The 15,761-nt window shown below is 33.5% G+C and overlaps 1 protein-coding gene across 1 annotated transcript in view; it reads right to left on the reverse strand.

Moving 5' to 3' along the window:
• Positions 1 to 280: 280 nt before the first annotated feature.
• LOC124371876 (polycomb protein eed-B-like) overlaps positions 281 to 15,761 on the reverse strand; it is a 31,782-nt gene continuing 16,301 nt past the window's right edge. The window contains exons 4-8 of the mRNA XM_046830241.1: positions 9,825 to 9,960; positions 9,449 to 9,612; positions 6,877 to 7,116; positions 6,012 to 6,164; positions 281 to 582 (exon numbers count right to left, since the gene is read on the reverse strand). Coding sequence (XP_046686197.1) covers positions 379 to 582; positions 6,012 to 6,164; positions 6,877 to 7,116; positions 9,449 to 9,612; positions 9,825 to 9,960 — 897 coding nt within the window. The 3' untranslated portion in view covers positions 281 to 378. The remainder of the gene's footprint in view (positions 583 to 6,011; positions 6,165 to 6,876; positions 7,117 to 9,448; positions 9,613 to 9,824; positions 9,961 to 15,761) is intronic.

Genomic DNA, 15,761 nt, shown 5'->3' on the forward strand with positions numbered 1-15,761 from the left:
AATTTGTTACCAAATAACATTAAACAATTTATAAACCAATTGTTTACTAAGGTTTTTTATGCAGATGTATAGTGGTTTATTTTAGTTTTGTTTTAACTAAACATTATTATTTCAGAGGTCATTCACCACTAGATAGTGTAATGTTATAATGTACAGACATGATACTTACTTCTACTAATAACAATCTGCTGTTTAATACCTACCACCAAGATCTAGAAGACTTAATCACCTCATATTTTGAACTTAGGAAATTTACGTAACAGGACAAAGAAACAATAAGTACAATTTGTAAAAAATTTATTAAAAACTTACAATCTATAAAACAAAAGAATAAAAACTTGCAGTCTATGAAATAAAGCAATAACTACAGCTCACTGCTCAGCTAGTGAGTTTATCCCAGCGCCAGATGGTGCCGTCATCGCACACACAGAGCAGGACGGAGCCGTCTCGACTCAAGCTGGTCTGCCTAACAGCAGAGAGGCAGCGTGGGTGTGACAGTGTGGTGAACCGGGCTTGTGCAGGGTCCGATACCTTCAGCTCCCACACGAATGTGCGTCCCACCTGGTTTCCCAGGGCTACCAACTGATAAACACAAGAGTCGAGTTTAGATTACGTTACAAAACATTTCTTTTACATTGGCTTCCCTAGAACAAATATGTTTATGATTTTTGCTGATCATGTCTTTTCATTGTCTTGCTTGTGTCGTAATTTAAACAATCATTAGTTTGTGTAAAATCATCGGTTGCTCTTAATTAACACTCCATCATGGGTCTTTTTCTGGGATAACAAAAATTTAAAAGTTACTTTGGAATCACCAAATTAGTCCTCAATTATTTCTAATACATGTTAAGTAAGGGCCATTGTCTTCTATAATTGTTAAATTCATGCAAGCGCCTTAATGAGCGTTCATAACGCCTCTTAGCATGCTCTATAGCTGCTTCACTGTGCGTCTGTAAAATGTCCAAGAATCATCTATTGCGTGCAAGATAAGATTATCGCTATATTTTTAGACAGCAAAAACACGTCAGCTACAGACATTCTTCATCAACTTTAATGAAGTGTATACTGATGATGCAATTACCAGGTAAATAGAACAAAATGTAATAGTTCAAAGGTGGCTGTGAAAATATTTGTGACAAAAAACATCCAGATCTGCCATCTATGGTCATTAAAGAATTAGTGAGTGAAATGAAAATTTGTGACGATATTCTCTTTAATTGTCTAGATCTGTCCTATATAAAATTGTGCGAGGAAACCTTAAATCCAGAGAATTATTCTCTCAATGAGATCTAAGCTTATCACAGAGGACTGCACACCATAGAGACAAGCCTTTATTCACAAAGTGTGAACTGTTGTAGAGGTAACCAAGGCCTTGGTTATCAGAAGTCTGGTAAAGATATGAGGGTGTCGGATAACAATAATGACATTCCTTTCAAAAGTAAAGCTAACTGTAGGAAATTTATAAGAATATTGCAGGCTAAATGTAACAATGCATACGTAACAAGCTACTTGAGCTTGAACATGTGGGCGAAAGTCATAAGATAGATGCAATTTGTGTTTCGGAGCACTGGATGACAGAAAATGAAATTGACTTGTTTGTGCCCAGTGATATTTGCCTGCAAGCTTCTATTGTAGAAGAGAAAAAAAAGAATGGGGGGTCGGGGATTTTCTTAAAAAGTAGTAATAAAGTTTGAAGTTTTAGATTTTTAGTCAGTATAATGCGGAGTTAGATATTGATTGTGTGGTGTCAGGCTGATTGAACAGAATATCATCCTTGTAAGTCCTTTATAGGTCTCCTCAGGGCAATCTCAAAGTTTTTTTTTTTACAATTTTGAATTGGCAATGAAATCAATCTTTAAAAAAAAAAACAGCCTGGTGACAGTCTGTGGTGACTTCAAACATCGAAATGGCGTTGATTGACCAAAATATTTCTATCAGTTTCTCTAATTTACTCAGATCTCTAAATTTAAACTGTACTGTCAAAGTCTCCAACCCATGCAAAGGCATGTATAGATAATATTCTAGTCAATTTCTCAGAGGACTTGTATAAAAATTGCAATATGGAGTATCAATTTGCCGATCATAAAATCTAGCATGATTAATATTTATGGTAAGACAATTGGAGAATAAGAATTCAAAAGAGAATATGGGTAGTATTAAATTTGAGTTTAGAAAACAAAATGCGGCACAAATAAATAAATTTATTATGTTTTTGAAGGAGGAAAAATGGAATGAATTGGATGAAAAATATGTTATTGAACTTAGGGGTAGAACAACTTTTTAATAATTTTTTTTAAGAAATATGTAGACTTGTGGCACTTTAGCTCTCCACTAATCAGTAAAAAGTAAAAGAAGAATATTAATAGTAATAGGAAAATCAACTGGTATAATGATAAATTGGCAGAAGATAGAAATGTTATGTTAAATTTTTTTAATGTTTATAAATGCCTTAGAGATAAGGGGGTCAGAGCAGACACCTGTAGCCTACAACGTGTATTTAGCTTCTAAAAGGACTTACAGGTCAAATCTGACCACCGCAAAAAGGCAAACTTATGAGCAGTATATAGAGACATCAGCTAACAGTTGTAAGGCTGCTTGGGAAATAATCAATTTGGAAAAATCTCCTGCTTCTTCCAAAGATATTTACTTAGATCCTGAACTTACTAACCAGTTTTTCCTTGATTCAGTCACTGAGCTCTCAAACAATCTGCCACACAATAATTCTCCTTTCATGGATTTATTGGGTAATATTCCTGTTCCTCCTAACTCATTTCAGTGGAAAGAAATTAAACCAGATGATTTAGTTAAAATGGTTTTCTAAACTCTCAAATTCCAAAAGTATGGACTATTACTGGTTATCTAACAATATAGTCAAGAAAACCATCCATGAAATCAAAAGGCCATTGGCTATTGTCTTCAATAAATGTCTGGAGGCGGGTTTTTTCCCTGACTCTTTAAAAAGTGTCAAAAGTTAATTCCGATTTACAAAAAAGGTGACAAGGACAAGCGCCGCAAAGTTATCGTCCAGTTTCTATTGTCCCCATTTTCTCTAAAAATTTGGAAACCATCATGCACCAACAGCTTTTTTTGTATTTTGAATATTTCAATCTCCTGTCTGAATCACAATTTGGTTTTCGGCCAGGCAGGTCCACAACTTCAGCGGTGTTGGAGGTTGTTAGTCATACTCTTGTGGCCTTCGAGAGGAGGGAATCAACGGCTCTATCTCTCTTAGATTTAAGCAAAGCTTTTGATTGTGTCCCCTTTGATTCAATCATTCAAAAACTCAAATATTATGGTATTTCTGAGAGTGCTTGTCAGATTATTACCTCTTATCTATCGGATAGAAAGCAGTTTGTATCTATTAAGGGTGTAATTCTTCAATGAAAGAGGTAACGATTGGAGTCCCCACAGGGGTCTGTATTGGACCTTTCTTTTTTACTGTAATAATTAATGACCTGTCAGTGAACTTAAATGTAAACTCAGTTATCTATGCGGATGACACGTCTCTTTTTCTCGAGTAACCGATATCTGGATGTTCTTCAAACAGAGATTGAAAAATGCTCAAACCGGAGCATTAAATTGGTTCACCTCCAACAAATTACATTGCAATCCAGAAAAAACTCAAAATCTGTTGCTGAGTTTAACATCTAAAGAAAAGCCTCATCCTGTAAAGTTGTTAGGCTTTGTTATTGATTCGAAATTGACCTGGGCTCAGCATGTAAATAATGTGTGTATAAAAATCTCGAGAGTCAGCTATTTACTATGGAAATTAAGAGCTTTAATATCAATAGAACATCTGAGGTCTTCCTATTTTGCACTGTTTCAATCACACTTATCTTATGGTCTAATTCTTTGGGTCATTCTTCTGGTGTATCGGATAATCTCATCATACAAAAAGAAAGTCGTCAGAACACTGTGTGGAGCCAGGTATCTTGAACACTGCCGACCTTTGTTCATCCAAGCTAAAATTCTTACAGTGATCAATTTGTACATCTACCATATCCTTATCTACACTAAAACTAACTTACATTTATTTTTCACTAGGCAGCATTTTCATTGCCATTTTGACTAGATTCAGCCATAAGCTTGAACTTTTGGGGGGGGGGGGGCCGCAGCATCGCCTATCAAAAACAGGCTCCTCACATCAGGTAAATTGTGTCAAATTTTTTAACAAATTACACGTTTCGGCTCATGACACTCCCATTATTTAATTTTAAGCACAAATTGACCACCTGGTTACAGAATAATCCATTTTATTCTGTAGAGGAGTTTTTACAAACTGATGTTTGCCTTAATCTTTTAAGCATAAGTAGCCTATTTATCTGTCTAATTGTTCATTCATGAAATGTCTTATTTATGTATCTTATTTAATAGCCTGTTTTTAATGTATACAATGTGACTGTGCCTATTTCATTGTAATGATACAATGGCAATAAAGTATTTGACTTTGACACAAAAGAGATTAGACAGTTCATTGACCTTTTTGACTTGTTACTACAAAGAGATTGTCACAGGAGATGAAATATGGTTATACCCAAATTCTTTTTACAGTGCAATATCATGACAACTGTGTTCTAGCTGGTGGAATGACCATCAACGCAAAAATCTACTGCCCAACATTGGCAAAACTCTGCCAGGCAGTTCAGAACAAAAGAAGCAGCAGTTGACAAAAGTAATCTTACTCTTCCATGACAACACAGGACCTCAAACTTCTGTCTTGACTCAGGAAATGTTTTACAAGTGCCTAAATAATCAAAATGGAATAGCATTGAAAAGCTTTATTGCAGTGTATGTACAAGATAATAAAAACAATTGGTAAAATACGACCAAGTTACAACTTTTAACTTTACTTCAGAATAATATTCACTCTTTGTACACTACTTCTATAATTTTTCTTTAGCTCCAAGATATATATAAAACATATTTTTCTTTAAGTTCAAAGCTAATTTTTATAATAAAAGTAAATAACACTTTCTCGGCTGTTCCGGTCCAAGGCAGGACTCAGTCCGACATTTGTTGTAACGTGAACATCTTCCTCTATGGTTTCACTTTCGGCATTAGTACAATGTGTAGTGTTTACTTTCAGCTGACCAACTACTTGTAGCGTCTGCTGTTGTTTGGTTAAACATTTGTTTTGAATTTGTTTGTTTAGGAATAGACATATTATGATTATTTAGTTGTCAACAAAAAACATGTAAAGTGAGTTTTCATTTTCAATTGAAATGGCATCAATGAGGGAGGCTGTGTGGGCGGTGATGCAATTATTGTTTTGCAGACATGAGAATGCACTGTTGATAGTTATGATGATATTGACTCTGATTTTGCTATTTCTGAGGACAAAAGTGTAGCAAGTGATCGTGATTTAAATGACAAGACTGAACAAACTTCAGCACCAGTTAGAGTTAGGCAAAGCCTATGCCCACGCAAACCTAGACTCCATCCTACTCGTAAATAACTACAAAGAGAATACCTCAGCCTAAGCATATCTGTTGGGTGATGTGTATATTTTGTAAATAGGTCTAAGAGAGTAAATTCTCTTTTTGTTCATTTTTAATTTTATGTACTGTTCAATAAGCAATTCTTATAGTAACAATTCTAGTCATTTTTTTAAATACAATATTTACTCTTCTATGCATAGTATGGTAGAACGTATTTGAGATGATTAAAAAAAAATTCAAATTAATAGAAATACCCTTTTTCTTTTAAACTTGACCCTTACAATTAAAAATTGTCATAGTAACAACATTTATATAACTTGAATTGTGAACTAAAATATAGATAAAAATAAAAAAGCATTACTGCACAAATATAGATTGCTACACTTAATTAAACACCAAAGTGAACACAACTAAAATTTATACCAAACCCTGCATTTCATCTGTGCGTACATGCAAAATTCTCGTAGCAAGTGTACCTAACTCAAAATATCCTGTTAGACAACCGTTACAATTTTTGTGTTAGAAGACTAATTATACCATTCTAATATTGTAAGAAATAAAATTTCCACTCACTTTTTGCCAGAAATCCATCGCAAATCGGACAAACCAAATTTCACATTCTTTGTATTCAAATCGATGAATGATGGAAATGTTTGAATCATTACTACGAAGCTCTTCATCTTCCAAACGCCCCGGCTTCCAGCAGACTATACAGTTTTCACATGACTACAACAGAAAACTCTCATAATAACAGATATAAAATAGTTTGATTTTTGTTGTTGTTGTTCTTTTCAAATATAATTTCAAAATTCCTGAATGAACATACAGAAATAGATTTATAGTTAGTCATCTATAAATAATTTGTCAAATTCAAAGCCAATCTGAATTATGTAGCACTTAGAAAATCATAAAAATATCACAAAGTAATTGTTGTTTATCCATGACAGCCTGAGTGGGCGGCTTGAAAGACGAAAATAAACAAACAATGCAAGTCATCTGTTGTTGATTTGTAAACGAGCTGTTGTAGTACATTTTAGTAGAGAATAACAACACAACACAATAAACATAAAATTATGTAGTATGTGACTGCGTAAATGCTAAGACTAAAACATTGACTTTAAAATAGTATGTTTTGCATTTTTGGGAGTTCTGCATTTGGAGTACTAAACAAACGTGAAAAAAATATCCTTTAGCTTAGAATTGGTAATTTTGTTTTGTACTATAGCATATGTTGTTCAATTTGTATAATATAATTTCATTAAATTCTTTAAAATTTTAACATTGTTCTACAGTACTTGCTGAGTAAAACAATACATTTTATATAATTATTACATTTGGCAATAGCTTGAATGATAAAAAAAAAATGAAAGGGAAGTAGTTGCAATTTGTCTACAAACAGTCACCACTAATGTCCAATAACTAGGACTAGCAAGCCTACCTTGGAGAGCACAAAATCACCATACCACCGCACGCAGTCTACATAATTTCTGTGTATGTCTCTTGTAGAAAAATCAGGAAAATGCTCTTTTAAAGTGTCAAAGGGTCTTGCACTTCGGCTCGCATTAAAATCATAAGATGCACGAATTGCATCCTGGATGTGATCTTTGTCCAACTTCCACAGTTTCAGAGAATGGTCCATCCCACAAGACATTATCCGCTTTCCAAGCAAGTCAAAGTCCTAAAACATGTGCAGTAATTAAAAAGTTGATTGGAGGAACATTATAGTAAATTGAATTTGTACATCAAGTACATTAGTTTTTCTGTTCACAAGCCTGTGAAGTCAAATAATTTTATTTTAACATTCGCCATAACAATTTGACTGTTATGAGAAAAAAATAATAACAAATGTCACTTGTTAAGAATTAAATACAGGTCAGCCCTCTTTTACAGCTAATAATCTTTGTGTCTTTAATTGTAGAATTATTTTTCCACAAATCTGGCAACATTGGATAAGATGCCACCATATTACATAGAGCACCATGACGTCTTATGTGACCAACATTTATTCTGTGCTAACTTTGTACTACATAACAAATAATTTCCAATAGACAGCATTCAGAACGGCACTGGATATTAAATTCTGTTTCCCCATTGTAGTAGTATTATTGCGGGAGAACACAAATTAAACATAATCCCGACCTGAATTAAAAGGGAAGCACAATCTATGCTGGCTGGTGAAATGATAACATTGGTCTCTTCTTAAGTTAAAACAGTAAAGTTCCATCTGTGAAGTGTTTGGCCACACTTGCATGTACTTATAAAATAGTTATATCCCACTATTATGAGTTCACTTTTCCAGCAATGTTTATTGGTACACATGTATCAACTAACCCCATTGGATTTATCAGGTAATTTATAGCATATATGTATTATATATATATATATATATATATATATATATATATATATATATATATTATATATACACATTTAACACCAATTTAATGTTTTTGGTACAGAACAAAGAATAAGGATGAGTGAAATCAAACATGCCAAGACTTCTTCAAAACAATTGAGATATTTAAATTCTTAAGTATGGAGCCAAGACTCCAGCATCCTTATACAGTAACAGTTTCTACTATTTGCTTGAAGTGTTTGTATTTTTGAGTTATCTATATTTTTCTTGGGTTTTTTTCTAAATTCGTATTTGTTTCTTAAGTGTTTTGCATAGGCTTAGGTTCTATCATAGCCGGCAGAAGCTTGTAGAATGTATCTTTGTTTTCAGTACTTATTTATTCTCTCGTTATTGTTCTTGCTTGTTTTTTCTTATACTTCATCTGGGTTAACTAATTAGTTTTAGCAACTTAGTTTGTTGTCTAATGTCTATGCCATCTTGAACTGCTAATGCCTTAATTTCTGGTTTAAGCCTGTCTTGATATTTTATTGTTGTATTATACAAATTGTAAATGGTATATAAGCCCCATAAATGTGAAATAAATCAAACTTAAACTAATAATTTGTTTGACAGGTTTAACTATTACCATGAGGCAGGGATTATCAGACTAAACATTTACTCAGCCCGAAATATAACTTTTGTGTATTGATGTTTTTAATACAAATAATGAAGTATCATCAACTAGTAAAAAACAATTTTTACAAAAAGTTCAGCAGGTAGGAAAAAAATATATATAGATAAAAACATTACCATTTACATAAAATTTTAGGAATAAGATGTGCATAACCTCAATAGTAATGTAGTACATGGAGAGTTGGGTTTTCAATAATTAATAATCTTTTTCAAAGGCTTATAAACAAAAAGAAAAAAGGTTTGTGGAAACATGTCTAACAAAAATATGTAGTCTGTAAACATGCCACAACATCCCATTTACATTTTGAAACAAAAGTTTCAACTTGGCAGATTTAAGACAGTGGTTCAGTATTGGCATCTTTGGAAATGTAGAAAAAAAAACGAGGACAAACACATCCTACTGATCATTTGAAAGCCTGTAAAAAGAAGTACATTCTGTTATAAACATAATTATTATCCTTTTTTTATATATTCCCACTTATGTAATATACAAAAAGCACTATGTGATGAAAAAATTGAATTTTGGTGTTCAATAGAAATATGCGTTTATAGTAATATCAGATTAAAGTCGGTTTTTGTAAAGTTACGATTGCACATGTAAAAATAATGTACATATTAGCCAAAATCAGGTAAAAAAACAGATTGTGACCAAATAGTGGCATGCAGGTGTATAATAGTAAACAGTGGACATATTTTTTTTTTGTTTTTTTTAATAATTTTTTTATTAAAAATCTAGTTTTTAAGCAAAAAACAAACCTTTTCTAAAATCCAAGTCTTTTAATGATTTTTGTTATATTTTCATTCAAGGCTAATCTAGCTTCTACTAATCTACACAATACAATAATAATGTACTAATCAGGCTTCTACTTTTTAATAAATACTGCAGTGTTTCTCACAATGTACAAAAATAACATCAGAAGAACCATTACTTCTTAAAAAATTCAACTAAAATGAGTGAAAGAATAAATGATTTGGATCGTACCGCACTGAGCACTTCGTCCCTGTGGCCCTCCACTCCACCAAATATCGCTATGCACACGTCAGTTTTGATATTCCACAGCCGCAGGGTGTGATCCTTGGACACTGACAACAGCAAGTTTGGGTCCTGAGGATGGAACTTCAGCTCATTTATTGCATGTCCATGACCTTCAAAATACATGTTAGTTTAATAAATTTAACGTGATAATTTATTTTTCATTTGATACTTGTATGGGTTTGATGCAAATAATTAAACAAGCTTTGCAACTTAAGTTACTAACGTTATCTCAGATTTTAAATTTCAAACAATATTTATTAATTATTTTTTTGCCATTGATGGAAAGTTTAGAAACTCTGTATACCTTTACAACTCTACTCACCGATATAATGCCTGATACACTGCATATTGGCGGGGTACAAGATTCTGATGATACCTCTGGAGCCTGCGACAGCCAGCAGGGGTCTCCCAGTGTCTTCCTCTTGAGACCAGGCACAAGTGTAAAAGTTTTCATCAACCTTTACAGAGTCAAGGAACATTTCCATTCTATTATGATTTACAAATTTAAGAGAATTATACAGAATGTGCATTATTACGTCCACACTGGAGTGTGTATATATTGCCACTAGATGTCACAATACAAATGTAAGAGAATTATACAGAATGTGCATTATTACGTCCACACTGGAGTGTGTATATATTGCCACTAGATGTCACAATACAAATGTAAGAGAATTATACAGAATGTGCATTATTACGTCCACACTGGAGTGTGTATATATTGCCACTAGATGTCACAATACAAATGTAAGAGAATTATACAGAATGTGCATTATTACGTCCACACTGGAGTGTGTATATATTGCCACTAGATGTCACAATACAAATTTAAGAGAATTATACAGAATGTGCATTATTACGTCCACACTGGAGTGTGTATATATTGCCACTAGATGTCACAATACAAATGTAAGAGAATTATACAGAATGTGCATTATTACGTCCACACTGGAGTGTGTATATATTGCCACTAGATGTCACAATACAAATGTAAGAGAATTATACAGAATGTGCATTATTACGTCCACACTGGAGTGTGTATATATTGCCACTAGATGTCACAATACAAATGTAAGAGAATTATACAGAATGTGCATTATTACGTCCACACTGGAGTGTGTATATATTGCCACTAGATGTCACAATACAAATGTAAGAGAATTATACAGAATGTGCATTATTACGTCCACACTGGAGTGTGTATATATTGCCACTAGATGTCACAATACAAATGTAAGAGAATTATACAGAATGTGCATTATTACGTCCACACTGGAGTGTGTATATATTGCCACTAGATGTCACAATACAAATGTAAGAGAATTATACAGAATGTGCATTATTACGTCCACACTGGAGTGTGTATATATTGCCACTAGATGTCACAATACAAATTTAAGAGAATTATACAGAATGTGCATTATTACGTCCACACTGGAGTGTGTATATATTGCCACTAGATGTCACAATACAAATGTAAGAGAATTATACAGAATGTGCATTATTACGTCCACACTGGAGTGTGTATATATTGCCACTAGATGTCACAATACAAATGTAAGAGAATTATACAGAATGTGCATTATTACGTCCACACTGGAGTGTGTATATATTGCCACTAGATGTCACAATACAAATGTAAGAGAATTATACAGAATGTGCATTATTACGTCCACACTGGAGTGTGTATATATTGCCACTAGATGTCACAATACAAATGTAAGAGAATTATACAGAATGTGCATTATTACGTCCACACTGGAGTGTGTATATATTGCCATAGATGTCACAATACAAATGTAAGAGAATTATACAGAATGTGCATTATTACGTCCACACTGGAGTGTGTATATATTGCCACTAGATGTCACAATACAAATGTAAGACAAATTATACATGTGCATGTGACGTCCACACTGGAGTGTGTATATATTGCCACTAGATGTCACAATACAAATGTAAGAGAATTATACAGAATGTGCATTATTACGTCCACACTGGAGTGTGTATATATTGCCACTAGATGTCACAATACAAATGTAAGAGAATTATACAGAATGTGCATTATTACGTCCACACTGGAGTGTGTATATATTGCCACTAGATGTCACAATACAAATGTAAGAGAATTATACAGAATGTGCATTATTACGTCCACACTGGAGTGTGTATATATTGCCACTAGATGTCACAATACAAATGTAAGAGAATTATACAGAATGTGCATTATTACGTCCACACTGGAGTGTGTATATATTGCCACTAGATGTCACAATACAAATGTAAGAGAATTATACAGAATGTGCATTATTACGTCCACACTGGAGTGTGTATATATTGCCACTAGATGTCACAATACAAATGTAAGAGAATTATACAGAATGTGCATTATTACGTCCACACTGGAGTGTGTATATATTGCCACTAGATGTCACAATACAAATGTAAGAGAATTATACAGAATGTGCATTATTACGTCCACACTGGAGTGTGTATATATTGCCACTAGATGTCACAATACAAATGTAAGAGAATTATACAGAATGTGCATTATTACGTCCACACTGGAGTGTGTATATATTGCCACTAGATGTCACAATACAAATGTAAGAGAATTATACAGAATGTGCATTATTACGTCCACACTGGAGTGTGTATATATTGCCACTAGATGTCACAATACAAATGTAAGAGAATTATACAGAATGTGCATTATTACGTCCACACTGGAGTGTGTATATATTGCCACTAGATGTCACAATACAAATGTAAGAGAATTATACAGAATGTGCATTATTACGTCCACACTGGAGTGTGTATATATTGCCACTAGATGTCACAATACAAATGTAAGAGAATTATACAGAATGTGCATTATTACGTCCACACTGGAGTGTGTATATATTGCCACTAGATGTCACAATACAAATGTAAGAGAATTATACAGAATGTGCATTATTACGTCCACACTGGAGTGTGTATATATTGCCACTAGATGTCACAATACAAATGTAAGAGAATTATACAGAATGTGCATTATTACGTCCACACTGGAGTGTGTATATATTGCCACTAGATGTCACAATACAAATGTAAGAGAATTATACAGAATGTGCATTATTACGTCCACACTGGAGTGTGTATATATTGCCACTAGATGTCACAATACAAATGTAAGAGAATTATACAGAATGTGCATTATTACGTCCACACTGGAGTGTGTATATATTGCCACTAGATGTCACAATACAAATGTAAGAGAATTATACAGAATGTGCATTATTACGTCCACACTGGAGTGTGTATATATTGCCACTAGATGTCACAATACAAATGTAAGAGAATTATACAGAATGTGCATTATTACGTCCACACTGGAGTGTGTATATATTGCCACTAGATGTCACAATACAAATGTAAGAGAATTATACAGAATGTGCATTATTACGTCCACACTGGAGTGTGTATATATTGCCACTAGATGTCACAATACAAATGTAAGAGAATTATACAGAATGTGCATTATTACGTCCACACTGGAGTGTGTATATATTGCCACTAGATGTCACAATACAAATGTAAGAGAATTATACAGAATGTGCATTATTACGTCCACACTGGAGTGTGTATATATTGCCACTAGATGTCACAATACAAATGTAAGAGAATTATACAGAATGTGCATTATTACGTCCACACTGGAGTGTGTATATATTGCCACTAGATGTCACAATACAAATGTAAGAGAATTATACAGAATGTGCATTATTACGTCCACACTGGAGTGTGTATATATTGGCCACTAGATGTCACAATACAAATGTAAGAGAATTATACAGAATGTGCATTATTACGTCCACACTGGAGTGTGTATATATTGCCACTAGATGTCACAATACAAATGTAAGAGAATTATACAGAATGTGCATTATTACGTCCACACTGGAGTGTGTATATATTGCCACTAGATGTCACAATACAAATGTAAGAGAATTATACAGAATGTGCATTATTACGTCCACACTGGAGTGTGTATATATTGCCACTAGATGTCACAATACAAATGTAAGAGAATTATACAGAATTGTGCATTATTGTCCACACTGGAATATACAAATTTAGATGTCACAATACAAATGTATACAGAATGTGCATTATTACGTCCACACTGGAGTGTGTATATATTGCCACTAGATGTCACAATACAAATGTAAGAGAATTATACAGAATGTGCATTATTACGTCCACACTGGAGTGTGTATATATTGCCACTAGATGTCACAATACAAATGTAAGAGAATTATACAGAATGTGCATTATTACGTCCACACTGGAGTGTGTATATATTGCCACTAGATGTCACAATACAAATGTAAGAGAATTATACAGAATGTGCATTATTACGTCCACACTGGAGTGTGTATATATTGCCACTAGATGTCACAATACAAATGTAAGAGAATTATACAGAATGTGCATTATTACGTCCACACTGGAGTGTGTATATATTGCCACTAGATGTCACAATACAAATGTAAGAGAATTATACAGAATGTGCATTATTACGTCCACACTGGAGTGTGTATATATTGCCACTAGATGTCACAATACAAATGTAAGAGAATTATACAGAATGTGCATTATTACGTCCACACTGGAGTGTGTATATATTGCCACTAGATGTCACAATACAAATGTAAGAGAATTATACAGAATGTGCATTATTACGTCCACACTGGAGTGTGTATATATTGCCACTAGATGTCACAATACAAATGTAAGAGAATTATACAGAATGTGCATTATTACGTCCACACTGGAGTGTGTATATATTGCCACTAGATGTCACAATACAAATGTAAGAGAATTATACAGAATGTGCATTATTACGTCCACACTGGAGTGTGTATATATTGCCACTAGATGTCACAATACAAATGTAAGAGAATTATACAGAATGTGCATTATTACGTCCACACTGGAGTGTGTATATATTGCCACTAGATGTCACAATACAAATGTAAGAGAATTATACAGAATGTGCATTATTACGTCCACACTGGAGTGTGTATATATTGCCACTAGATGTCACAATACAAATGTAAGAGAATTATACAGAATGTGCATTATTACGTCCACACTGGAGTGTGTATATATTGCCACTAGATGTCACAATACAAATGTAAGAGAATTATACAGAATGTGCATTATTACGTCCACACTGGAGTGTGTATATATTGCCACTAGATGTCACAATACAAATGTAAGAGAATTATACAGAATGTGCATTATTACGTCCACACTGGAGTGTGTATATATTGCCACTAGATGTCACAATACAAATGTAAGAGAATTATACAGAATGTGCATTATTACGTCCACACTGGAGTGTGTATATATTGCCACTAGATGTCACAATACAAATGTAAGAGAATTATACAGAATGTGCATTATTACGTCCACACTGGAGTGTGTATATATTGCCACTAGATGTCACAATACAAATGTAAGAGAATTATACAGAATGTGCATTATTACGTCCACACTGGAGTGTGTATATATTGCCACTAGATGTCACAATACAAATGTAAGAGAATTATACAGAATGTGCATTATTACGTCCACACTGGAGTGTGTATATATTGCCACTAGATGTCACAATACAAATGTAAGAGAATTATACAGAATGTGCATTATTACGTCCACACTGGAGTGTGTATATATTGCCACTAGATGTCACAATACAAATGTAAGAGAATTATACAGAATGTGCATTATTACGTCCACACTGGAGTGTGTATATATTGCCACTAGATGTCACAATACAAATGTAAGAGAATTATACAGAATGTGCATTATTACGTCCACACTGGAGTGTGTATATATTGCCACTAGATGTCACAATACAAATGTAAGAGAATTATACAGAATGTGCATTATTACGTCCACACTGGAGTGTGTATATATTGCCACTAGATGTCACAATACAAATGTAAGAGAATTATACAGAATGTGCATTATTACGTCCACACTGGAGTGTGTATATATTGCCACTAGATGTCACAATACAAATTTAAGAGAATTATACAGAATGTGCATTATTACGTCCACACTGGAGTGTGTATATATTGCCACTAGATGTCACAATACAAATTTAAGAGAATTATACAGAATGTGCATTATTACGTCCACACTGGAGTGTGTATATATTGCCACTAGATGTCACAATACAAATTTAAGAGAATTATACAGAATGTGC

Source organism: Homalodisca vitripennis, unplaced genomic scaffold (assembly GCF_021130785.1).
Source record: "Homalodisca vitripennis isolate AUS2020 unplaced genomic scaffold, UT_GWSS_2.1 ScUCBcl_2169;HRSCAF=6654, whole genome shotgun sequence".
NCBI classification, from domain to species: domain Eukaryota; kingdom Metazoa; phylum Arthropoda; class Insecta; order Hemiptera; family Cicadellidae; genus Homalodisca; species Homalodisca vitripennis.